This window comes from Centrocercus urophasianus, unplaced genomic scaffold (genome assembly GCF_019232065.1).
Source record: "Centrocercus urophasianus isolate 14NV4802_14NV808 unplaced genomic scaffold, USGS_Curo_1.0 seq_73, whole genome shotgun sequence".
NCBI lineage: Eukaryota > Metazoa > Chordata > Aves > Galliformes > Phasianidae > Centrocercus > Centrocercus urophasianus.
In genome coordinates, this window is record NW_024885344.1 from 4,738,791 (window position 1) to 4,766,290 (window position 27,500).

The 27,500-nt window shown below is 38.6% G+C and overlaps 1 protein-coding gene across 3 annotated transcripts; it reads right to left on the reverse strand.

Annotated features, from left to right (window-relative positions):
* TXNRD1 (thioredoxin reductase 1) lies at positions 1 to 27,500 on the reverse strand. Of its 3 annotated transcripts, none has more exons than XM_042838040.1 (16): positions 27,413 to 27,500; positions 25,706 to 25,943; positions 25,544 to 25,602; positions 23,414 to 23,536; positions 19,847 to 19,919; positions 19,619 to 19,738; positions 18,602 to 18,744; positions 18,381 to 18,496; positions 16,169 to 16,394; positions 13,970 to 14,062; positions 12,140 to 12,216; positions 10,435 to 10,591; positions 7,795 to 7,902; positions 6,649 to 6,744; positions 5,014 to 5,148; positions 1 to 1,877 (listed from the first exon to the last, which is right to left on the reverse strand). In XM_042838040.1, exons 4-16 carry the CDS (start codon positions 23,498 to 23,500, stop codon positions 1,815 to 1,817), a joined length of 1,494 nt encoding a protein of 497 aa, XP_042693974.1. In that variant the 5' UTR covers positions 23,501 to 23,536; positions 25,544 to 25,602; positions 25,706 to 25,943; positions 27,413 to 27,500; the 3' UTR covers positions 1 to 1,814. The 3 variants fall into 3 exon arrangements, with proteins under 3 accessions (XP_042693974.1, XP_042693975.1, XP_042693976.1); XM_042838041.1 differs by lacking the exon at positions 27,413 to 27,500 and adding an exon at positions 26,578 to 26,668; XM_042838042.1 differs by lacking the exons at positions 25,544 to 25,602; positions 27,413 to 27,500 and having other exon boundaries at positions 25,706 to 26,073.

Genomic DNA, 27,500 nt, shown 5'->3' on the forward strand with positions numbered 1-27,500 from the left:
TAGAGTTGGTCCCAATTTATTCCTTCTTTTTAATTATGTTCTTCTAATATATTTAGCTCACAAAAAAACCCCACACATGGAATAGCCCCATATCCTGTTTTCAGAGAAATATCTACCTGCAGAATTCAAAAGGCTGAAAGAAATCACAACTTTATCAAGGTGCCCTCTTCTGGCCTATTAAAAAAGCTACTGTGCCATCACCTGCTTTCTTTGCCTGGAAGTCATCAAAATGAGAACCTGTTTGTGCAAACATTCAATCTATTTAATAAACTGGCCAGAGAAAGAACACCACAAACTGTCCTTTTGATACATACAGAACTCACTTTAAAATCCTTCAGTTATGACTTTATAAAAATAACTTAAAGCAGTATTCTAGTAAGAAAACCATGAGTTTGTTACTGGCTAGAAACATAGGCAAAGAGGTGTCTTGCCTAGAGGGATTTTCAAACCACAGTGAACTCCAAAGAACCATGTAATGAAAGTAACCTGAACATTCCTGCTAAAACAGAGAGAAAAACCAGATCAAAAAGCACAGACATTTCCATTACAAAGAGGGTTTTACCTCTTTCTGATAAATATGTATGCAGTTTATCCGGCAGAAGAGGAACATTCAAGAAAGTAACCTTGCTCGTTATTTTTCATAGAAATCCTGTTTCAAAAGTATTGATTTCTTAATCAAATACATTACAAAACATTCATAGAACTAAATATATCTTGTAGGCCTTGTCTACATAGAAGAATTTTCACTATTTTTTTTCTCAGAGATTGAGTGGGTGGTGGTTTGCTTTTCTCTTTTTTTTTTGTTGCTTGGTTTTGACTCGATCACCCCATCAGTGTGAAGGAAGCCTCAATGTCACTGCATGCAAAGCGGCCAGTTCAGACCTGAAAGCGTGCAGTATGCCACTGCACACCTGAAGAGGAAGAATTTATCCAAACTGAATAAAGCTGTGCCATGCTTTTGAGATATAATTCAATCCAAATTGGAATTCTGTCAGTTTCAAACCGGATTATTTATAATCACGTAAATTGCAAGATAAAGCTATAGAGGTCACTTCTGTGTTATGTGCAAGGTTGTTACTATCAGAAAAAAAGCCAAAAAAAAAAAAAAAACAAACCCAAAACTTTCTGTATAACAAGGCCTTAATAAAAACTATTTTCTTTCTCATTAGTAATATTTCCAGAAATAAGTATCTCTAAAATAAACAGTCATAGCAGTCTGTTTGGAAGCAAAGAGTCATTATCATAGACAGCACTATTTTTTTCTTTCCAGTGATACCTCCTTCCTCATAACCAAACACGCAGAGAATATCCCCAGTGTTGGCATGCAAAAGTCACTGGTAAAAATGCATGCTCGTAAGGAGAATTTGCAACTGCAGTGCTATAATTCAGTACACAGACGTCTGAACTTGCGGTGACATTCTTGAGTTAGGATGGTCCTTTGTTCAAGTAGCAAACTACAGAGGAAAAAAAAATAAAGCTGTTGTTCAGCTGTGCCAGCAGTTCTTCCATCACTGCCCACCAGACAACGCAGGGTTCAGGCTGTGATTTCATGAAAGCACGTATGAAGTGCCCTGCTAAGCATCAGCTGGATTGTCAATGTGCCCATTGCACTGTTGATTGCCAGTCAATCACCGCTGGTGGCTAAGTCCCATTCTGTTCTTCTCCTCGGGACTGTGGAGTGCTCTCTCTGAAACATAAACGTTTCTGCAGTCATCTGATGATGACTTCTTTCAAAATCTTTCTTCTGAGTTGTGCAAGTCAGCCATAGCGATGAAAGTCAGTCTCTGGCAATAACAGGAATGGGGTCTTTAACCTCAGCAACCAGACTGAAGTGTACTTTCACCAGAACGCTTGGTGATGGCCAGAGTGGTAAATACCTTGATAGAAAGAAAAGACAGACAACATTTAGTATGGCCAGAATGAATCTTCTCTTCTAGAAGATTAATATAGGCATAATGTTTAAAACCACAGCCATTTCTTGTATTAAAATAACAATGAAAGACGTTCATCTAAAATCCTTGCTACTAAACAGCACACACACAAATACCCTTTGTTCTCCACATTTGCCTTATGCCAGTGAAGCAAGTCTCATTGCTTTACAGCCCCTTGTCTTCCTGCTGCTAAGTTTCACAGCAGAAAAGGGCTCAGCAATAATACTCTCCAGTTTGTACACCTACTAAGTGTCTTTATTTCCCAAAGCTGGCTTCTTTGTTGGCAAATCAAAGCTAACCTAAGGCTATAGCATTTGAAGAGAGCATAAGTTCTGCCTCTGTATCTTTCCAGATATTACGGAAATGTGGAGCTGATTGCTGATGTAGGTATTATGTTTGTGTTTTGTACTCCCTGGACCATAGCTAAGAAACACCTTGTAAATCTAGTTTGATAAAGTAAAATATTTAGTGCTTTCAAGTCACATTAAAGAAAACAATATGTTCAAAAGTAATTATTGTAAAAACTAAATGGCGTCAAAATTGAAAAGGAAACATTCTACAAAACTGTTTAAGATTAGAACTTTACTGTGCAAACAATTGCACTGTTTTGTGTAGATGCATTAGAGAAAGGAAAAAAGGGAAACAAGATCCACTTCCATTTCAATGATTCAAAGTTGCAATAACTAGCTATCATTGAAGCCATCTCTCTGGAAGAATAACTTAGCACAGAATAAAGAATATACATATTTCTTTTATGCAAATAACAATGAAGTATCTGAAGATAACAGGTATCAGAAAGCTCTACAGTCTTGCAAGTAGAAGCTCTGGTGCATTAAGTCTGCCAGAGCCCATCAGAAAACATTAATAAATGATATACCTCCGCTTTCTACAAGGATAAGAACATTATGCATAAATCAGGAAGATAAATGCACGTCTAATGTATATGGCGAAAGAACAGAAACAGATTTAAACCATGGTGCATGGCTTGAAATGGGGTTTCTAACTCTTAGTTCTGATCCACAGATTGACAATGTATGGGTACCTTCATTTGTTGTTACTTGACTTGAAAGACAAAAAACAGAGAGTGCAAATTGATCTATTTTCTTTCTGGCTCAGCTGCAAGCTCTGTGTCTGCTAGCCAGCTCCAGTGGCTGCAGGGAAACTCAGCTCCCCAGCTCCAGTAAGCCAGCTGAGAGTCATTCAGTAATCATTGGAAATGTAAGTTTTTGACAGAACATACCATTTATGCAAGTGAAGACAACTCTGTAGATCCCATAACTGGAAAACAGTCATTAGCAAACTCACAGAATTGTCCCTGTTTTCAGAAGACACTTTCTTCATCACAGATGCTCAGTACATGCCTGTATTTCAAGCTGTGCAGTACAGTGCAAGGTGAGAGGTAACTCTGTAAGGCTGAGGACTTACCAATCTGTGTTTGCAGTTATTTGTACTTTGCCTTACAAGAAATTTTATTCACAATTGGGCTTTCTGCTGAACAAAATGCTGCTCAAATAAGGGAAGTGAAATCTGGTCCTAATTTGTAAACAGTGAGAAATGGAATCCTCAGTCTAATAGCCTTTTTCAAGCTGAGTAATACTGTATTTCACATGAGGCTCTTTGAGCAGACAGTACTAATGCCAGCAAAGATGTCAGCATTTGATCCTGCAACACTGTGCCTTTACTGCTCAGATCAGACTTCATTTTCTTTAGCCTTTTTATAGATGTATGATAAACAGAATGCTGTTATCCATTACCCCCTTCAGCCAGATATGCACAGTTCTGACAAATTCCCAACAAACTTAAAGCATGTTTTTCTTAATCAAAGAGTACCATCTTGCACTTCGATTTTTGTTTACTGCATCAGAGATTAAATTAAGTAACAGGCATAAAAAAGCCTTCTGAAGATGGGCACTAAAAATGATCACTGTTCCCTGGAGCTTTTAAATAGTGTATTTCTCCTAAGCCAATTTCTTCCTTCCCCACTCAAACAAATATGATTATCTGAAATTACCTCCCTAAATTATACCTAATCATCATTCTATTCAGTTTCAGTTTTAGCAGCTCAGATGTCCAGAATAAATTATGACTATAATCTTCTCTTCACACTGCATATGCTAATATCCTACTCAAGTTCACAGGTTTGAATGCCTCACTCAAAGTTCCCCCACTACAAGGCCCCTGATAAGAACGCAGTGCCTCTCTTCAAGGGCTTCCAAGAACACCAATAGATGATATCACAGGGGGAAAAAAAGAATCTGTACTGCAGATGCTTTGGAGATTATTCAGATTGCTTGCAGTCAGAATTAAAGGTGCTCGTATTGTATTGCTTATATCACAAAACAAGAGAATTGGACTTGTTTTCTACAGATCTGTACCTCAATGCCCTCTCTTACACTCTGTAGCTAAAATATGCAGGTAAAACCAAATTCTGTACAATGACCTACAAAGGTCGTATGCAGTTACCTGAGATTGTCAACTAAAATAAGAGGTCCTAAAACTACTAAAATCAGTGCAGTATCACTGATTTACATGGGTGAGGAGCTGTGCCCCACCCAACAGAGAAAATTCAGTTATTCATTGAAGAGAAACAGCCAAATACAAAAAGTGGGTACTTCAAAAATGAAGTGCCACAGGGCAAAGCAGAGATCTTCAAAAGAACAGAATTGAACAGAAAAACTGCCATGCAGCTGGTCCCCCCATTCCACAATAGCAGTTTGTGAGCCTAGTTTCAGTATACATATCCAGAAAAATTAACTCTGACAGCCATCTCAGTGGAAACAGGATTTGAAGCCTTCAAAAACGGACGAGTGGGACGAAGATTCATTACTCCCCAGCAGAGGGAGCACTGGGTTAGGGGAGACGATAAATATTTCATAAAGAGAAAAGAAAAAAAAAAAAAAGGACACATTAAACCTAAATGTGATATTTATAAATGTTAGAAACAGATTGTTTCCTGTCCTATCCTCCCTTCTACCTTCCTTAAATTCTGACTTCTTGAGTTAAATTCTGTTATTCAGGTTTCTAACACCTTATTCCAGAACGTTACCAAAACCAGGATACAAAGGTGCCTTCATATACAAACCTCTGCACAGACTGGATGAATTCCTATGGTGCTGTCCAACTGTTCTTTGGTCAATCCACATTTCATAGCTGCTGCAAAGCCTTGTGTGACTTCTCCAGCATTTGGACCAAGGACATGGAAACCAATTACTCTCTCCTAAATAACAAAGACCATCAAATGCAAGCAGAGTTATCTCCTTTTTCTGAATTTCTGCTGAGTTTTCTTATTCAGAGTACTTAATTTCATCAGTTTACAAAAGATACCACAAATCAACGAAGCCACACAAACATGAGCTACCCTAATCATTATCTTCAACAGAAGGGACAGTGGGAAAAACGTTGTCTACTCTCTGAAAAGAATAAGATTACATCAAGAACCTGCTTCCCCTTCAACTGTAAAATATGCCAAACTGTGCACATATTCTTACTGAACATTCAAAGGAACAAGCTGTGCTGACTTGACTTGCTTTTCTTAAAGAAAATTTCTCCCAGCAAAAGCTAACTGCTGTGCACTTCGGTGATTTCAGGGCATTAATTGGATTTTATTGAGCACTGACCTAGCCCAGCTGGGAACTGAAGTCATCTGCTCCTCCTGCTAAGAATCATATATGAGGGAGTGTGGATACTCAGAACAACAAAAGATTTTTTTTTTTTTTTTGACTTTCAGTAAGCCTGAGGACAGAGTATCAAACAAGGTTCATACAAACAATAAGAGCTATAATTAGGGAATAACAAAATGTGAATTATCCTCATTCTTCCCTTAAAAAAAAAACAACTATATATACATACATGTATGCATATATACATACATTATATATATATATATATATATATGTATGTATATATGTAAAAATAAAACCACAAAAATTAAGTGGAGATAACTAGTTTGTACCATAAATTCAAATATTTCCTGAACAAAATTCTCATCCAGGATAACTTTCAACTCCATCTCCAGATGGAGTTTCCGTTTTTCAGAACAAGAAACAGAAACAATCAATGAAACACTTTAAATCACCATTAAGTCTTCCTATTTTCTTAAGTAACTTGGAGTAGGAACATACGCATGGGTATTAAAATAGCATCCAGCCCAGTACAAACTCCTCCAGTAACAGGAGATGAGCAAAACCAGACAGGTTTGCAGACTTTACAAAATTATGACATAATGCTTAGGAAAACTCCAGAAAGATCAGTTTGTAGGTGCTGATAAAAGAAAACAGGTAAAATAGATCCAAAACTTTATTAGGGCTAATATATTTATAATATTAGCTTATTATTGCAATCAGAATTTGGTTTGTGTTTTAGCGGGTGCTGAATGTTTTCTTAACCAGAAAGTTTTACTTTCGTCCTACAATAATCCTGGCATAGCACTTTAAATGATATTTGTGTAGGCAAATACAACAATTCTTGAAATGGAAGCATCTCAAGTGTTCTGTAGACACACGTGGATTTGCAGAGTTCACAAGATGTGATGCATTCTGAGTGACCTCAATTTCAGAGAGAAGAATCTCCCATAAAAGGAAATCCCAGTCTGGGGAAGGGAGAATAAGATGCCACTGATACGACTTCTAATACAATAATATTACGAGTTTACAGCTGTGGTATTAACAGTCCCCATGATGAACAAACAATTTCTGCCTTCCTTGGAAGATACACTTACATTATCTTGAATATTGCAAATGATCTTTGCATAGCATTTATTGTTGTCTCTGGATGGTACAGTCCATTCCAGTGGCCAGAAATGACTGTGGTACACCTGGAAACACAACAAAGATTAAAAAGAAGTTCCCTAATTACACAGCAGAGAGCATGATCTTCCAAAAGCTGCCAGCTTGTCTTAAATTTACACTGCCTGCCACCAAAGGGAGCACCTTACTACTGACTGCCATTGCAGCAGACTTTGGAGGGCAAAGCACTTTTGGAAATCGTTCATGTAAAAACTTTCAACAACTGAGATGCAGTGTGTGGATGAACCATTTCCTAGCAGCTCCTCATTAGCAGTCAGCCATGTACACAGAATTTGGAAAACATGAACTCAGGGTGAGAGTCCTCCCCCAGTACCCCCCATCCAGTATCACTGGACAGATTATTTATTGCCTTATTAGGCTACTCATCCAGCTGGATAGGATACATCTCACAAAATAACAACAGTGTTTTGAGACTGTTCTACCCCAAAATCCTGTTTTAACTTGAACTTTAAGTTGAACTCCACTCATATGCTTATATCCCCAAATAATGCTCCTCAAGTGATCTTCACAGGGTGCAAACGAAGTTCAGATTATTGTCTGACTCCCTTTTCTTATGCTTTTTGCAACGTGGTCTCTTTGGCATATTGTAAGAACAGCTTGATGCACTAGTTTCTAATTTCATTCAACAGGAATGCAAGTGAATGAAAAGGGATTACTCAAGTGAGTAAAATACCTGCTTAGATAGTCAACCAGGGACGGTGACGTCACAACACTGGGAACATAAAGTCAAAACCAAGAAAGCAAGAAAGCCTCTTCTTTGGCATTAACTTCGTACTAACCTTTGATTCACCCTGAAGCACATGCAGAATTTATTTTTTGTTTTTTCCTTTGAAGACAAATATGCCAGCTATGAGCTCTGTGTGCCAAAGACAGAGCATATTTGGAACCAGAACTATCTGAACTGGGAACTTTCTATAACATCCTCGGGAACTGCTAAGACAGAAGTATACCTCCTTCTGCCCTTATATCAGAACACAGAATGCTGTTTGAATCAATTCTTACATTATTTCAAATTACAAATTGGGAACTTAGAATCCAAACGAAACTAAGGCATTTACCTCAATGTTTTCTTCCCCAAACTTCTGTATTGCATTCTCTTCGGAATACCCACATGTTCCATACTCTAAAGGAGTGAACACTGTGGTGGGAACATTCACATAGTCACACTGTGTGGTATTCAGAACAAAATAAAAAACATACAATGTTAGTAATAAAAACAGCATTTTGGGTAAAAATTCAGCAGTTTGAAAGACAGGAAGAATACCTGGGTTATTATTCTACCCTGAAAGTTGTTTTTAATTATTGTTTTAAATCATGCTGTCCCCCACTCAGAAGTCTGTGTTGTCCCCCACTTAGAAGTGCTAACCAGACTATGAACAGGAAATCTGTTTAAAGCCATACTGACATTGATATGCATAGATTAAGAAGTAAGAGAACATTAAGTGTCCTGCTTTAAAGCACATCAGATCACAGGTGACACTGGAAACAAAAAGCAAACTGTTCAGCTGCTTCCACAAAACACTCTTTTTAACAGATGATGATACAAAGACGTTCACCATCCAATAACTATCATCTTCTTCTTCAGTCACAACCTAGATATCAAAGAACCAAAGACATGAACTACAACCATTTGAATGGACAGCAAGAACTAAAGCTTTGCCTCAACACATACTATGAGTCAAATCACCCTGACTTCCTGGGAGCTTTAGAGTGTTCTCTGTTCAGAATGGTTCTCCCAACTTAACATGTTAAGGAAGATGCTGTATTTGTATAGACGTCTACCTATGTATGCATTTTTAGGTGCATCACTAGGTGCAAATTTATATTGCAAATTCTACCATTTACATAGAATCACACCAGGAGTGGCTGAGCTTAGAAGAGTCCTCCAGAAACGATCTAGTCCAAATCCCTGCTCAGAGCACAACCAGCTACAGCTTGCTGTGCCTACTTGCTTTGGAATATCTCTAAGTATCCAGATTCTGCAGCCTCACTGGGCAAACTCCTTAGATCTGACGACCCCCATAGCAAAAAAAGTTTTTTCTTATGCATAAGTGGAATTTTCCTGTGTTTCACTTTGTTCCTATTGCCTCTTGTCCTTGCACTTTATACCACTGAAAGGAGTCTGGCTCCATCTACAAGCCTCTCTACCATCAAGTACCTACACACACTGATAAAGCCTCCCAAGCGATACTATATAGAGGGTACAAAAAGCTCCAGCTATCCAGGTGCAAGGTCCTGCACCTGGGTCGGGGCAATCCTAAGCATAAATACAGGTTGGGTGGAGAATGGCTTGAAATCAGCCCTGAGGAGAAGGATTTGGGAATGCCAGTTGATGAAAGACTCAACATGAGCTGGCAATGTGCACCTGCAGCCCAGAAGGCCAACTGTACCCCGGGTTGCATCAAGAGAAGCATGACCAGTAAGTAGGTGAAGGAAGGGAATTCTGCATCGCTATTCTGCTCTTGTGAGACCCCACCTGGAGTCCAGTTCTGGAGCCCCCAACACAAGGGCTTTGACCTGTTGGAGCAGGTCCAGAGGAGGGCCATGAAGATGATCAGAGTGCTGGAGCACCTCCCCAAAAGGAACAGGCTGACAGAGCGGGGGCTCTTCAGCCTACAGAAGAGAAGGCTCAGGGAGGGACCGTATAGTGGCTATCCAGTACCTGAAGAGGGCCTACGGGAAAGCTGGGGAGGGACTTTTTATAAGGGCATGCAGCAACAGGACAAGGGGAAATGGCTTTAATCTGGGAGAGGGTAGATGTAATCTAGATATCTGTAAGAAGTTCTTTGTTGGGAGGGTGGTGAGACACTGGAACAGGTTGCCCAGTGAGGCTGTGGATGCCCTCTCGCTGGAAGCATTCAAGGCCAGGCTGCGTGGTGCTTTAAGCAACCTGGCCTAGAGGGAGGTGCCCGTGCCTATAGCTGGAGGCTGGAACTAGATATGTTAACAGTTTCTTCTAACCCAGGATTCCACCTAAGTAGGTATTCATTTACTGGATTAATTCAAAGTGATGATGCCTTCTTTAGTAGCACAACTATCTCACAGGGCGTGAAAATCTTTATCTGGCATAAAATGTAAATTAAGACGTAAGTGTAATATTGCAGTAAGAGAAAATTCTGGCTCCAGCTACAGTTTTCTTAAACACTGCCTGACTGATGTAATAACATCAGCCACAATGATTCAGGATTCTGCTACTCTGATACCTGTCAACCTTAAATAAACAACTCATTCAAGCTCTAAATCTGGCTGATAACAGAACCTGATGTAACTACTGCAAACTGTACAAGAGAAAAATCTTTACATTTATGACCTATGGTTATGAGGGAGACACAAACATCCATGTAAATGGAGCTTCAATAACATTTCTTAAAAGGCATTCTCCTTTCCTCCTATTTACACATTATATATAAGGTGTAAATAAGTACTCATGTTACTCCTATTTGGACTAGCATAACTTGATGGAAATATACTACTGCACTAACATGAGATGTAAACACTTTTTTTCATAGACTCAGCTTCACGTGTTGACTTATCGGCAGGTTTGATCTTTATGTTCGTACTCAATTTGTAGCAGAACTATGTATGACATAGAAAACAAAAGAAAAAAAATACTAGAGCAAATAACACTGAAAATCCAGAGCATCACATCTGCTTAGAAGTAGAGCAATGACAAAGTGTTGTAGCAGTTGGTTACTTACCTTGATGGTCGACCCAGCATAGAGCCTTCGAACTAACAGTCTTCCTGCCTGGATTGCCACTGGTGTGAGTTCCAGCCTGTCCTGCAGTATATCTCCAATAGCATAAATATATGGCACGTTTGTTTGCTCCATGTCATCGACAGGTATTTTTCCTGTTCTACAGTTTGCATTAACAAGAACAAAAGATGTGAGTATTCTGCTGTGAAGACTCTAGTAGTAAATAATATTGCAAGAGTGGAGCCCTCTAGCTTTAAAAAAGAAGCACTTATTTGAAATACGAGGGAAAGAAGTCATATTCACAGTCCTACAATCGTGGGCAAGAAGGTAAACTGCAAATTTTGGTCTCCATCAAAATTACAGAAATGTACACACCGGATAAGGAGGTAGCCCAGGAACTTGTGATTCACACCTTATGAATCAGTTCTTCAGTGAGACATAACTGCTTTCCTCAACACACACACACACACACACACACACACACACACACACACACACACACACACACACACACACACCACTATCAGCTGAACTGCATGCTGGCAACCTTGAAGAATGACAGGAAGAGACATTTTCCCACTCAAGCTACAGGGCAAAGGAATTTCTCCACCTCTGAAATTCCAGGTCAGCGGATGAATTATTTTCTAGACACTTAAACTTCAGAATTCTTTGCAGAGACAAGTCAAGTTGTTGTACACCCTACATAAGGGACAGCCAGCAAGCTTTTTAGCATTAAATGTACTGGGCTAATGGAAGTATTAAATTATTAATGTTTCCTACTCCATTAATGAGATAGTGTAGTAATCACTGCAGGAAACACATCCAGTAGCTAAACCTATCAGGCACAGAAACAATCACACAACTGATTGAAGGACCGGTTGTGATTTTTATATTAAAAACAACTTCATTTAGAAAAAGACTCTTTGTTACTCCATCACTCTTAGTAATAAATGTCTGAGTGTCTAATAAAGTTGTGTACTGCTCTCCAAGACAGCACAGGTCTGGCAAATTTTAGTAGACCAAAATTTTCACTTTAGAGCAATTAACACCTCTTCAGCAACATCAGTTAGTGCACTCATATATAAGCTGCCCTCTGCACTACTCTCCCACAGATAAGCAAGTCAAGTTTGTGGTCCTGCATCTTTTAATTAAAAGGGAACACAGCCAAGGTCCTTCAGATCTAGAAGATGTTTTAAAGTTACCAACAGCGAAAATGCTACCCACAGCTCCACTCCCGAGTGCATCAGTCTCACTACATTAAACCTGAAATTCTCTGCAGGAGTTGGCAGCTGCTGTAAGTCAGGGAATAAACTTCTCCAAATGCTAAAACACATCACTAACTCTTGTTGAGAGTTTAAGAGTGCTTCTTTGGCCTTATATTAAGAAAATAAACATATAGTAAACAAATGGCAGATCCTAGAAGGCCCAGTCACTGGAAGAAGCTGAGAGACTGGCTTGTGAACACAGACAGAATGCAACAGACACCTCTGAACTCAACATTTAGGAACTGAGATTTCAGTAAAAATAAAAAACAAAACACATAGTACTACGTAGAAAATGCAGATATCTGCCACACTGTCTCCTATGCAAATGCACGCAAACAGGAAACAATTTTTTCCTCAAAGCATTTGAAAATGGATACACTGCTGTCACCACACTAGTCAATAACTCAAGTTCAGCAGTCTGTGATGGAGACATTTCTCCTTACTTTTCATTGATTTTCACTCCAACTTTGTCCAAACCAATTTTTCTTGTACATGCATCTCTTCCAATTGCCAGCAACACCTGCAAAACAGAAATGCACACATTACTGATTTCCTAAAACTTCTGCTTGTTGCTATCTATTACTTTCATTATATACTAAAGATCAGCAGCTAAGGCTCAGTAACATGAGTATGAATACATTTGTTACTCATCATACATTCACTGAGCTCAGGACAGGCCATTCCATCAATGCAACCTACTGACATCACATTTCAGCTTTGGGATTAAATACAGCCAAATACCTTGGAGTTTGGAGAAATGCACAAAGAGCACTCTATACAAATGTGTTATTTGATTTCCTTGCATTTTCATACAGAATTGTCACATCATATTTCTACTAGAGCAAGTGACATCAAAATGCTCTTCAAAGAAAGGGTTCTTTAAGAATGAAGTTCAAATGCTTAGGCAAATAGGAAGACAGTAAAGCCATTGTTGTTTTTAGCAACATATACATATATAATATACATATTATATATGTATAATTCACTTACACAGGTTCTCAACCAAGTCTGTGCCAAAGAATACTACCTGTTGAATATTATGTCTGAACATTTGTTCAGAATGCTAGACAGACCGTTCTGAGTTCTTGTGAAGACCAACAAACTTGGCTACCTTAACAAGCAAAACAAATTCTAGTGTTTACTACTGCACAGAAAAATGCTGCATGCTTTGCAGTCTTGGACAGCTGGCCAGGCAACTACACAATGACAACAGAACTGTGATGTAAGAGTCCAAGATCTGCTACAACTCTTTTAAATGACCAAACTGGGCAAACGTTCAGAGCTGAAGGTCTTCAGATCACACACAACTCATAGCTTCTAGAACGAGTGACAGCATGTCAGTGAAAGATACAGCAGCAATAAGAAATCGGAAGTAAAGAGGACACTGCTTTGCAAAGTAAAAAAACAAAAACAAAACAACTTTCAGTACCACAGAGCAGGAAAAATAATAAAACATCTATGACCCAATACTGTTGTTATTGTTTAGCTTTCTCATAATATCAGCACTCAGAGACACTGACGCATATCCTTGTTATGGAATGAACTGATGCAGTATATAAGCAGATGGAGTCACTGGCACAGTGTATTTGCAGTCTAAAATCCCAAGTTGACAAATCCTGATTTTTATACAGTCCATGTGTTCTCACAAGATTCACAATTCTTTTTTGTTTGTTTGTTTTTGGCTTTTAGCATCAAGGCCTAAGAAAATGAGTGGCGTGAGAGAGAGGTCATGGAAACATTCCATCAAACTTGAATACGTCTGCACCATAATTTTGCTGCTTTAACTGTGTATTAAAATTCCTTGCCTGACTTGCCATGGGGCATTAGTTGTTTTTCTGAAGATGCTGCATCAACAACAGATCTTCAGAAGACATGACACCGGTTTGTTCAGCTCTTGTAAGGACAACTGCTTTATGTTAACTCCAAAAGAGCATGCTTCAGCTGCTGTGACAGCAATTGAAAATCATTACCTACAGTTTATGACAAATATTTCCCTGGGAAAAAAATCCTTCATCTGTTTCCACACTATCAAGCTCTTCCAAACCTTGAGCTAAAAAACAGGTTTCAAAAGCACACAAGTGATTCAGAAGGCACTCATGCTCCTGGATTCTTAGACTTTTCTCACATTAACTAGATGCTGACTGTATGCAACTAGCATGTTGTAATAATTAAAATTACTTTTTAATAAAACTAACATACAGATATAAAGATCTCAAATCTTAACATTAAATAGAAATTATTCCAAGTTCTTTACATATTTAGACAGGACTCACAGTATTGTATTCCTCTTCAATTACTTGGTCATCCTTTGTGGACTTGGCTGTAACTTTCAGTCTTCCAGGAGTTCCTTCTTCAATCTGTTCAACCTATAACATTCAGGGAGAAAATAAAATAAAAAATACAAGGATTAGCTTCAAATCAAAATATGTAAATAAATGTATATTTGTCTTCAATATCTTATGATTGAAAGTGAGCGTTTAACCATGACCTAAAGTTCAAACATATGTTCTAAAGATATTTTCATCATTCTCTAGATTTATGATTGTTACTTACATATTTAAACATGTTGTTTCATCTCTGTGGATTTACTATTTTAATGAACATAATAAGGACATGTTTCTGTTTATACATATGCAACTCCTACATACTAAAAAAAAAAAGACTGATGCCACTGGCTCTTTCTTCCAAAGTAAATAATCAATCAAACAGTGAATGGAATTTGGAACTACATATGTGGGTTCTCTTTTGCCCTACTTAGTGTTCACTGAACTATGAGGAAGGAACCATACATCTTCAACTACAGCCCTTCGTTTACCTTTTCAGGAAGAGCAAGGTTCTCAGTTGCTTTCTATGGCTTGCTGTAGATTGGATGTTTAAGTATAAAACACGTAATGACCATTCTGAGAAAAGTTCAGTGTTTGCACCAAAGGGCAAAAAAGAGTACTTTTGAACAACTGCCCTAGTTCCAATTTTATATTAAATATTCGGAGACAGAAAAAGCAAAATTTCTGATTACAATTCCCCCCCCCATCCTTTATTTTCTTTTATTTAAAAAACCCTCAAACCTTCTGTGCCATCCCATCAACTTTAAAGGATCTCTCTATTGAACTGTTCCTATCCAAAGGTAGCAACATTAATAATAATTTTCTGTCCTCAAATGTCCCACTGAAGACATCTTAATAAGCACAACATGCACAAGTTCAAAAACAATGTTTGAAAGAAATGAGATGACCTGATAAAAAGATATTTGGCAATTTAAGTTTAAGGTTATGCTTAGCTAGAAACGGGGCCACATATTTTACTCACACAGAAATCAAAGACATGTAGTAAAGGAACAGCATATAATACAGACTGTTTTATGACTCGAGTAATGGACTCTACAGAGCGCATGTGGCTGGAGGAGACCATTGTAATTTACCTGAAATGACCTTCTGCTTGTAACGCCAACTTCTTCCTTCCCTTTCCCCCCAAAAAGCTAAATCTGAAAAAATTAAAAACTATCTAATCATCCTTGACCCTCTATGGGTCAGATCTATAGAGAGGAAACTGGCAAGAGCACTTCCTAAACTACTCTTGATAAGTGTGGACTAAAAAACAAACAAACAACAAAACCAGTCTTCACTCTACTTCATGCTTTCATTCCTAAAGCATTAAACTCAGTGACACGCTAGCTTAACACCAAGCAGCAAACTGCTTAATACATTACTGCCTAATTCATAATAATTAAACACTAATCATCATGAAAAAGCATTAAGAAAAATACAGTTAGGACCCTCTGAAGCCTGTGAAGCCATCAGAAAAGCTCCAGAGCTTAACTAATCTACTTTACAACTTGAATTTGCTTATATATACACACACCTAACTAATTGCATGAGTATCCCTATGGAATTCAAAGAAAATTAGGCACATATCTAAGGCCTCTGCCACATAAAGGATAGAGATGGGTATTTCAGACCTTTCTGTATAGCCCACTGATCCTGAGCATTGTAAGCAGTATTTGTTGGCTGAGAATTTGAGAACTGACAATGAAAAAATAGAATTATTTGTGATGCAGTAGCCATGATCTTACAAGGAACATGTATCTTCTTATGTACCAGCCTGCAAGAAGTCTCAGAGACTTCAGGAGAGCTGCTGGAATTTCAGCATTTGTAGCATTTGCAGGATCAAGAGGAGCAGACATAACATTGTTAACGTAACATATACTAACCCATCTAATTCTCATAAAAACAACAAATTCTGGAATCTCAGACAATTCCAATACTAAGGCCAAATAGTACTTTTAAAATTACATAAGATTCACGAAATCAATCTATTTCAAACAATTAAAAAATAACCTGTGGTATTGATCCTACATTGTAGGTTGATCCTACGTTGCAAATTCAAGTTCTTTATTTATATACAATATGCGTAACTTAAAACACTGTGATAGGTATAATGCAATCAACTGTAGTCTTATACTACTTTGAGCTTACCTTGATTGGAACAAATTCTCTAATAAATTTGATTCCATGCTCTTCCATATATTCACCAATTTTGTTTGCCATATCCTGGTCAAATCCTCTTAGAAGAATGGATCTCACCATTACAGTGACATCTAATCCAAGACCTACAAGAAATCCTGCACATTCCAAGGCAACATAGGAAGCTCCAACGACCAGGGTTTTCCCTGGACAATAAGGCAGCGAGAAAAGATCATCACTGTAAAAGGGGAGAAATAACAACAGCTAATTATTAGAAAAAACAGGAGAACACATTTCACATTTGTCTATGTTGCTTTGTAAGAATTGGACTTAATCCTTTTCATAATCACTGACAATAACAAAACAAAAATTATTTTTGGAAATTCGGTTAGAATATATAATCAGTACGTGGCAAATTAAAAAGCTCTAATTAGAAACACACAAAAGAACAGCATGAAATACTCCGAATCATCACCAAAATCCTGTGTTGTTGTTATTTCTTTTTTAAAGCAGAAATTTATTACAGTTTCTTACAAAATGGATATTTTTACTGAATCACGTATTTTGCTGCAAAATTTACTTCCTGGTAGCTAAATAGAAGAGGAAGGGGTTCAGCACACAGACACACATATCTTAACTTCTTTGAAGTTTTCTCCTTTTGCTAATGCATCATACACAGTGACTAATACATATAGACAATAAAATGAATTAATGCAAACCACAGAAATAGAGATACAAGTACAAAGTTATGGAAAACATTTCTTCGCCTGTTTTTCATTTGCTTCAACTTCATCAACACATGTCACTTCTGCTACACTTTGGAGTTAGACTACAAAACCAGGGCTGCCCAGGGAAGCAGAGACTCAGGGAGGTGTCATGCTTGCTCAGCAGGGACTCAGGCAGAGTTTGGTAATGAAATTCTCCAAAGATTTACATGTTAAAAAGTGTCTCTCTTTCAGCCAACAACTGCAAAGGCTAAACAAGGTGATCTCTGCAAATGCTATAAGAGAATAAATTTGACTGTATAATGAAAAAGGCTACATCATAGTTTACAACCCCTGAAGAACCCAGTTAAGATTGCACAGATAGCTTCAGTTTGATAGTCTATGATGTTATGACCCTCAAAATGTTATTATTTTAAAGCACTACTTCATAGGCTTCATAATCTATTACCTTTAATTTCACTACTACTTTGTAGAAGGGAAACAGGCAACATGATATTTTGGTTTGACAAAATTACCAGTTATTTATTTCATTGCTAAAGGCGTGGGAGCCTGGAACTCCAACCTGTGTTTCTACAATGAGAAATTTTTAGAAATTAGTCTGTATGAAAACACACTTCATCTGTATGTAACTTCTCCTCCCAACTATCCTTCTTGTGTGTCTGTGTGTGTAAACTGTGCTAAAATTGTTTGGCTTTAGCACTTCAGACATTTGTGGTTCTAGCAACGGTTAAATTTGCTTCACTAGGTAGCTAGGGAAAAATTGGGTCAAGCTTCAACACTTCCAAAATGCACAGTGACAGATACATTTCAACCAGCTTCACAACATCATAGAATCATAGAACCATTAGGGATGGAAAAGACCTCTAAGATCATACAGTCCAACAGCCAACTCAACTCTACCATGCCCAGTGACCACATCCCTCAGTGCCACATCCACACAGCTCTGAAATGCCTCCAGTGACAGTGACTCCACCACCTCCCTGGGCAGCCTGTACCACTGCAGCACCGCTCTCTTTGAGAAGAAATACTTCCTAGTATCCAATCTGAGCTTCAGCTATCAGCTGCCTCAGAACTCCCTCTTTTCTTGATATGCAGGGGGTTCTCCTCCAAACAGGCTGTGCTTTTTATTGTGAACAAATGTCTGTACATGAACTGAAAAACCTTAAGGAATTAGGAAAAAGAACATGTAACTGTAACGGGGGCACAGCTGATAAATTCATTTTGTGACAGACATTTATGGTATTTTCAGTTACTGCCATTATAAGCTGGAAACAGAACAATTCTAGCCAACCACCCACAATTCAGCAGTGCCCACCAGACACTAACATTCTCACCACCTTAACATCTGTTTATAGCTATTTTCTTGCTTACTTTCCTCTAAAAAAGTTACATTGGAAAAACAACACCAAGCAAGCAGCCCTGTTTATGCTTCACTACTGTCCCATAGAAGTTTAGTATTTACACACAGTGAATATCTTCATATTCTTCACTGTTTTTACCTGCTAATGCAGTATTCCTTGTCTCCAGGGATACCCAGGTAGCGTGGCCTTTCACCAGTGGCAATGAGAAATTTCTCAGCTGTGTACAGTTTTTCAACTCCTCTTTTATTTGTTGCCTGAGAACAAAGCAATTGTCCAAACTGAGTATTTTACAGTCCTACCAGGGGAAAAAACTATTCTTGAAAGCACTACAAGACCCAGCAACCATGGCTATGCAGTACCTTCACTGTGTGTGGCCCAACAAATTCTCCATACGCATTCTCATACGTGACTTTCTTCTCTCTCAGAGCTACCCGATGGCCCCAGTTCAGTGAGCCAATGTAATTCTGAACAGATTCTGTCATAGTCATCCAGTTGTGTTTGACTGTTGGAAACAAAACAGATGTTCCTCTTTCAGACTGTGAACCCTTCTTTTTTGTAGCCAGCCCTATATTCCTAGACAGACTATTTTTCACAACCTAGTCACCTTTGTCTTATTCCTATTTTACTTCAGGGTCACTCAAATGAAATTCAAAAGAACTATATTAGCACAGACAACACAAGAAATCACCATGAAGCAGATATCTTTAAAAGAAACAAACCTGAGTGTTCTTTATGCCAACCCCCTCATATTAGTGCAGTCGCAGCCTTTGAAATACAGAACATTTGGACTTCACACTTTATCAATAGTTTCCCAATGACACATACTAAGCAGGTACACTGTTCAACAAATGAACCCTAATTAAATCCCAATCTTACAATCATGTATATTAGAGCTAATACAAAGTAAAATTCAGTTTCTGATGTAGAAATGGAGAAAATCTTGTACGCAATTATTAGCAAGTTTCTGTTTCTAATGAAGAACAATCTGGGGTAATCTCTTAGATGCTGTGTTACATTCAGAAATGGAGTAGTATCTTACTGCTTTTATGCACACAGCACTCTTCTCAAACATTTACATGATGGGAAGATGTTAAAACCAGATCAAATGCTGCAAAGCAAGAAGCTATGAAGAGCACTTAAGTTTACACGTAGACTCTGTGAAGTTGCCTCACATCATTAAAGTTAGCATGTGCTTAAGTGCAACAAGCACTTCATTCTGCAAAGTACCTCAGTATTTCCAGCACAAATGATAAAACTAAAATTAAAAAAAAAAAAAACAAACAAAAAAAAAGAAACTTTCTTAAAAAAAAACAAAAAAAAAAAATATTTATAAAAAAAAACAAAAAAACACACCACAAAACTTTTTTCTTCTGTACCTTCTTCTGTAGACTCCCATCCAAATTTGTGTGAATCTTGCAAGGCTTGTCCCAGTAAAGCTGCCTGATGCATCAATTTTTTTGGTATACAGCCCACATTTACACATGTTCCTCCAAGACCTGAGAGAAAGAAACAGAATGTGTTTTTCACACATTGGTATGGTTGACCCCAAAGGACAGTCAGTCTCTTAGTAAACTGTAAAAAGTTTATAATGAATAAACATTTACCCCATGAATTTCCCAGAGGCGTAGGTGTTACAAAATCTAGGACCATCACTTTCTTTTCATACTTGGCAGCCTCCTGCAAAACAAGTTAAATAAGACACATATCTAAATATTAGAAGTTAAATTTAGAGTAGATGATAACACCATTGCTAAAGAGCTTTGTGACTTTTAATTAAGCAGTAATGAATGATTTGCAAGGAATGGCCAGGCAGTCATTAATCTTCAGAATTAGTCTGTGCAGTCAGTAGAAAAAAAAAAAAAAAAAGATGAAGGGAAAAAACAGCCATTTGCCCTGCTAAACAAGAGCATGGAACCAGTTGATAGAAATCTCTGGGAGTCAAACCCCTCCTTCCCTCCTTCATCCTGTCTTTTTGTTTATAATGTTGCCCAATTTGACATTTACTTTTAATATATTTAACAAATTGTTCATTAATCCCGTCTTCCCTTCATAGATGGTTCCTCAAATATTTATTTGAAACCACATCACACAATGACACAAGCAGTCATGTGGCCAAGCATTACCGCTTGTCCAGTCTTTTTCTTTGTGGTAGAAAGGAGGACTCAATTTTGAGTACAATCTTCAAACTAGACAACATGTGGTAAATTGACTTGACTGTCAGGATGTGCAAGTGTCATCCATTCTAGAAAAGCAATGATTTGATTTATGATAATTCCCCTGAGAAATTTAATTAGCAAGTCAACAGGCAACGTGTGTACACGATACTGAAAACTGGAATTTCCGTACTGACTACGTTATTCCCTCTGTGTTGTCTAAGGGGAAGGCAAAAATCACTGGAAATGACTGGAGGCAGAGAAGAACACTTAACTAAATGCTACGGAGCTGAGACACAACAGATTCCCCCACGAGATGCAGCAAAACAGCTTTGATATGTTGAGTAACCACAACAGCGCTGCATCACATGATGAACTCTCAGACTCATAACAGCAGCTGTAGGCACAGAGTATTACTCTAGGGCTTTGGGTTTGGTTTAGGAGGAGTCTGGACAGCCTTCAGCATTATGCTACTGGTAATACTTGTTAATCCAAACAGTTGACAATCAAAATTAAAATTTTAAATGCATCTTATTCCATGCAAAATACAAAACATATTTCAAAGAACATAGGTTTAGATGACTTAGGAAAATATTAATGTACTGGATTTTTGCTTCCTATTAAAGATCAAGGCTGGCCAAGAGGCTAGTTTCTACACACTAGCAACACTTTGAGAAAGTTCCTCTGAAAAGCACTTAAGAACTGAGATGTATTATTACTGCTTCCTTCTAATGACAGCTCTTATACACAATTTGAAAGAACATTACTAGTGTCAGCTGATTAACCAGAATGCACAGATTCCCAAGCTCAGCTGTGTGCTAACAGGTCCGTATTGCCATCTGAGCAGAGGTCACAAGCAGATATAACTAATTCTGCACAGTGATATGCCCACAGTAATAAAACCTGCCCTGTAGGTTTTCTGGCCTTAGTAGATTTAGTGCTGCATGACCTTCATGGCCAGATTAGATGGGGTCCTGGGCAACCTGGTCCAGTATTAAATGTTGAGGTTGGTGGACCTGCCTGTGGCAGGGGGGTTGGAGATTCATTATCCTTTAGGTCCCTTCCAACCTGGGCCATTCTGTGATTCTATGACACAACAACAGTTCACTACCAATGGTGGCAGTTTTGGTCTGGGTCTGCTCGCTCAGACTGGCAGCATTTACACTCACCGTGGAGACAAGCCTCCAAAATACCAAATATTGAGCATCGTTTGGACAAAAAAAGGAAGACATTCTGTCATAGTTTGTGGTCTGTTAGCCATGTTCTACATCATAACATCATGTAGCAAACTGGGAGTTGAAGAGTTAATGCTGTGGTTCTGTGGATTGTTGATAGTTCCGGGTACGTGGTTCTCAGAAGAGTAAACTACAGCTTCCAGAAGACCACATTACTCAGTTTCCCATTCAGAGGAAAAGAAGAAATTGACTGGGAGTCACAAGATTGTTCCTTTTTTGCCCGCTTTGGCCCTGTGTGCTCCCTGGCCATCTCACCTGCAGCACCAGAGTAAGACCTTTGGTTTTCAGACATTCACTTTCTCATTTATTTATTAGCTTCAATTCCAATTATATTGTATTACATTGTATTATCTCACATTCCACTATCATTTTTAGTAAATTAGTTTTTTCTTAGCTTATGGCCTGTTGTTTTTTCCCTCATCTAAGTCCATCTTCCTACCTTTTCCCTACTCCCTTGAGTTGAAGGAACAAGGCCATTCATTTTTCTAGACACACATTTTCAGCCCCAGAGCTGAGAAATGATGCAATAAACATCATACAGCTTCGCAAGCTAGAATATGCATAGAGCAAAACAAAGCAGCTTCCTTATGGAAATTTCAACAGATGGCATTTCATTACTCCAAGTCTGTTTTGTATTACTCCAAGTTCTCCTTTACTCTTCTTACTATTTTGTCTTGAACATTCCTGTCCCCTAAACACTACTTTCTACTTTTCTTTCCAGGTTCTCAGAATTTTCACAGAACTTATCTTTCATCCTCAGCCATGACAACAGTGATCCTATTGATGAGGGAGTAGCAAACTACCAAAATAAATTACGGACACGCACTGCACGTTACAACCCACCACTCAGCTGTGTGCTTTTTCATTGTAAAGTTATCCACCTCCTATTTTCTAAAATCATTCCCTTTCATTAATGGGGATGCAAGGAACAAGCTGCACTGTATTGAAAGCTATACCATGATGTTTTCGTATTTTTCTGCTTCAAATATATGGAAAAGCAGACTATATTACAAAAATTACAGAACTGTATGGATTGGAAGGAAACTCTTGAAATTGTTGAACCCAAGGCCCTGCTAAAGCAGGTTCCTTAAAGTAGGTCACACAGGAAAGTGCCCAGAAAGGTGTCTGCAGGGGAGACACTACAACCTTTCTGGGCAGCCTGTTCCAGTGTTTCATCACTCTCACAGTACAGTTCATCCTTTTATTTGTACGGGATTCCTATCTTCCAGTTTTTGTCCTTGTTCTATTGCTGCATGCCACCAAGAAGAGCCCATCCCTTGACTTGACTCCCATGCTTTAGATAAACAGCAATGAGATCCCCTCTCAGTCTTCTCAAGACTGAAGAGTTGCAGTTTCCTTCCATGGAAGATGCTCCAAACCCCTGCTCACCTCTATAGCCATCTACTTGACCCTTTCTAGAAGATCCCTGTCTTTTTTGAGTTGAAGAGCCCAGAACTGGACACACAATTCTCAATATTCTGGCCTCAGCAGGGCAGAATAGAGGAAGAGGACCACCTCCCTCAATATGCTGGTAATAATTCTTCTTGATGCACCCTAATATGCCATTAGCTTTCTTGACCACAGTAGTTCAGTGTATGGCATGCATAATACATACGAATATGGGTAAGATAAGAGCACCTTTAACCTAGAACTAAATTCAACAGAAGTCCAGCTGAACAGACAGACATGTTATCTTACAGTGTTAAGACATATCCAGAACCAAGTTACTGAAGATGTCACCTACTCACAAGGAAAGCATAAATCTACATTTTCTCTCTCATACCTTGGCAGCAGCCAGACCGCCTGAGCCTCCACCGATGACAATGAGGTCATAGTCGTAGGAATGGGACTCTGCTGTATTCCCATTCATTTCCAGCAGTTCCTGAGGCTTGTCTTCCTTATGGGTCTGAACAGTGAAAATAAAAAGGATTAGGGAACACCAAAAAATTACTTATGGTGTTCAAAAACAAGTATTTTCCTTATCGTGATAAGGAAACGTAAGTGCGCTTGGATTTTCTCAGTTCTGCTTTTAATTAGCTTTTTAAAATCTTGTCATCTTAACCCATCCTTGGATATCTCAGTACAGCTGAGCTATGAACTTCTTTGTTCTTTGGCGACCCAGGTTTCCTTACAGAGCTTACTTTTCCACACCACCACAACTACAGTGCCTCCTCAAACTGCAGACTCCAGGATGAGGTACATACCTGCTGACACAGGCATCTCATTAACTTACTTCATTCTTTTCATCTGCCCTGGACTTTTCTAATTAGTGGGTTTTCCCCCTTCTGCTATATATATGAGTAGGAAAATAGAACAACCATATGCAACACAGTAACAAACTGCAGTTATCATCCTTACCAATCCAATGAACAGAAAGAATTGAATGAAGAAAACAACTTCTGAAAACTACATTTTGGTAACATGGCTCTTTGGCATAACTTTATAGCTAACTTTGAAGCTAAACAGACCAAGTGTGATCACTGAAGAGGTTCATTTTTTTTTGAAACAGGTACACACTAATACCAGAGAAAAGTAACCACCCAAGTCCTAAAAAGCATTTTGAGAGCTGTATGCCACAAAGAATATCACATTAATCTTCATACACTCTATGTAAAACAATTCTTTGAACTCAATTTGTGAGCTCTTCTCAATCACAACTTCAAGCCTTCAGGTCTTTGAAGTTGCTGGCTGTTTCTCAGTGCTTCTCAAACTGCAGACAAGATTTGGAGTGAGCAAACATCAGATTCCTCAACTGATGTAAATCAGTGAATTTCAATTAACATCATGAGAAAACTTTTAAGTCTAAAAAAGTGAATGAACAAGCCCACACTTGGACACTTAATATTTCTGTTTGCTATCAGTAAAGTGTTTCTATCTGCCTACTCGGGCACTTCATTCAATACTGCCAGAATAGTCATGGTTAACACAATACAAGCGAACATAAAAGTTTTCCCTCTCTTTTCATCTTAACTTCGTTTTGCATAAAGCAGCTCTCTGTGCTCAATTTATTCTACAGTTGCCTTCCTCTGGGGTAAAATTAGCCCCTTTCAGTATAAGTGCCAGTGTATCCGTATCAGTAAGAAAAACAAAAAACAAAAACAAAACCAACCCTATCACTTCCCCCAGCTAGAAGTGAAATGCCAGCAGAAGTTCAGACTGTACTTCTGCGTGTAGAAAGTTACATTTATATTTGTCTTTCATAACCCTAGGTAGCATGTTAACAGTAGAAACAAAACCTAGAAAACATCTGCTGTGGTGAAGACATCCAAAAATACCTTGGCTTCCTTCCTCTTCTCTTCCCACTCTGCCACCCCAATATAACCCCACCACTGAATCTAGTCTGCAATCAGTTCTTTTATTCTCACACAGCTATCAGCTGTTTTTCCTACTGCAATCAGAAAAAGACTGAAAAAAGAGCATAGACTGTATAACAACACGCAGTTTCATTTTATTAATATTTAGGGCCGTGAAAGTAATAAAACACATTGTACTTTTCCAAAAGTACACCTTGCCTGCTCAGTGACACTTAAGGACAGTCTCAACTCCCACACAGTCAGAAGACTCAAGTATCAAGAACTGCATCTTTATGATGCGTACAAACACAGAGCATAATGAAACCACAATACCTACTCATGGAGTTTGCTTAGATCATTAACTATATTATTTTTCTTCCTTTAAAGACAAACGCTTTGTATTTTCACATGTGCATTAAGAAGCTTCAGACTTTATTCCATCAGTGGTTCCTTATCGTTTGGTTAGTTTTTCACCAGTTCTTCATACTTATTCTTCATGAAAACATGCTAGAAATTTAGCTCACACTTCACAGATTACATGCTCCCCTCTGACACTATCTCCCAGAAGCCGGCTCCAAAAAAACTAGACTGACAAGCTCTCATTTAAAGAGGGAACTTACTGGAATCAGAAATGGGATCTCATGCTGAGAACAGATCTCCTGCTTTCATCTCCCAAGAACTATTAAAAAATAAAAATTAAAATAAAAAAAAAAAAATCATTGTAGACTTTTTGTTTTAATCTCAAAACTAAATGATAGAGTTTAAAGTGCAAATCCCCCTACCTTTAAAATTGTCTCATGACCTTCTATTTGCTTCTCTTCCACAAAGAAAACTGGCTGTGGTTAATTCGCACTGCACTCCTTGCCGTTTCTGCGCGCTCTCCGTGAAATAAAGGATAAAACAAAGTCGCTTCTGGAGGGACGTCCCTTATGTAGGCTGAGCAGTGAAATTGGCCGGGGGAGTGGCCTTTGTGGCTTCATCACTTCCTCAGCAGCAGCCGCCGTCTCAGGGGAGTGTTCCCTAAGGCAACCGATGAGTCATTTGCAACGTTAGGATGACTTGCTATATTTTTGTCTTCAACAAAAATCCCATACGAGAGCTGGCTGGGATTCCAGGACATTCTGCCAATCCAGGAATACACTTGAAACAAAGCAAGGAAATATGACCTGTGCTGGTTAAGCTTGAAACTTCAGCCTAAAAGGAAAGTGGTGATTTTACTTTTGTCACACAGAAAGTGACTTTTTAATGCTGCTGTGCCACTGTTTCCCCACCTCTCCCCTTTTTTTTTTTTCTGCCCCCTGCTCCTTCCTCCAAATTATTTCTACCTTGAAATCTTCTAAATAAGTGTTTTCAAGAGTCTGGAACAGAACAGACCTGTGCCTGCTCACTGGTCACATCTGATTTTTGACCAGGTAAGGGTAAAATGTGTTAGAAGCAAGAAAAAAAAAAAAAAAGACATTTGATTTGACACAAAAAAAGAAATCTGATGGATGATTGGAAGCCACTATCAGCTCTGCTTTTCTCCACATGCCCCAGGGTTACGCTAAGCCTAAGTTCCAAGAAATGGGTCAGAACACGCTTGTTTGTGCTTGACCACACACATACTTTGCACGGCGCAATCATCATTAATTAGCAAACCGACACGTGTGCATACCTGGACAGACAGCCATCCTGAGCGTGCATGCATCCTTTGGGCAGGGAGCCCACAGATCTGCAAAGCATTCATCCAAACACACATACACACAAACGCTGTCCCTGAAAACTGAACAGTACTGTTGTCTCAGTTGTCCTCTGCAACTTGGAGATAAAAGTCCTCCAGCTGATGTTGGCAAAGGAGTCAGAGATCCACAAAGAGCAGTTGTTATGCAATAGTTAATAGTAATATTAGTGATGGATAACTCTTGGCCTATTTTAGCCTGAAGAAAGAATCTGGGAGTTCACGTGTGTATACACACATACTTGGGAAAAACAAGAGCATGGGTTTGAACAGCGGTCACAGCCTGCACAAAGGAGGGCTTTTTGCCCGATACATTATCAAAGCTGCAGTCCTGTGGCTTCCTAAAGCAACTGAAGTCTTATATTTTATTCTTACAACAAGTTTAAACAGTCTCAGGAATGTTCATGTAAAACTACACCTTAAATCAGATAAAAATCAAGTAGTTAGACAACAAAGGCATTTATATAAGCAACACTATCTTCAGGTAGATCTCTGCTAAAGGTTCACAGCTTTAGCAATACCCAAACCCATAACCTCTGGCAGAATCTTGAAAGCCTTCTGGCTGCAGGTTGTTAGGCCAGGGGCCTCTCCCTGTCTAGTCTGGGCAATCTGCCACAGACAGAATGACAAAGCAAAAAATGCTTTTGTATCATGTGCTTGCTCTCCATAACATTCCATCCATTAATGGCAATTACCATAACCCCCTGCTGGCGAATCGATACTTTCCTGGAATTAGTTTGCATGTACTGTCTCTCAGACTAAGGCTGCTCACCTGGATCAGTGAGCTGCTCCAAGCAGTCCTCAGAGATGCAACACTCAGGACAGCTCTCTTTGCTGGTAAGCATCAACATTCACTTTAG

What these genes read in the sequence shown, in the direction of transcription:
- TXNRD1 (XM_042838040.1), bottom strand. Translation starts at nt 23,500, where the DNA reads ATGAATGGGAATACAGCAGAGTCCCATTCCTACGACTATGACCTCATT. An exon ending in TTGAAGAGGAATACAATACT is followed by an intron (nt 12,217 to 13,969) that starts GTGAGTCCTGTC and finishes TCTGTTTTGCAG; the next exon opens with GTGTTGCTGGCAATTGGAAG. An exon ending in GGAGTGAAAATCAATGAAAA is followed by an intron (nt 10,592 to 12,139) that starts GTAAGGAGAAAT and finishes TGCAAACTGTAG; the next exon opens with AACAGGAAAAATACCTGTCG.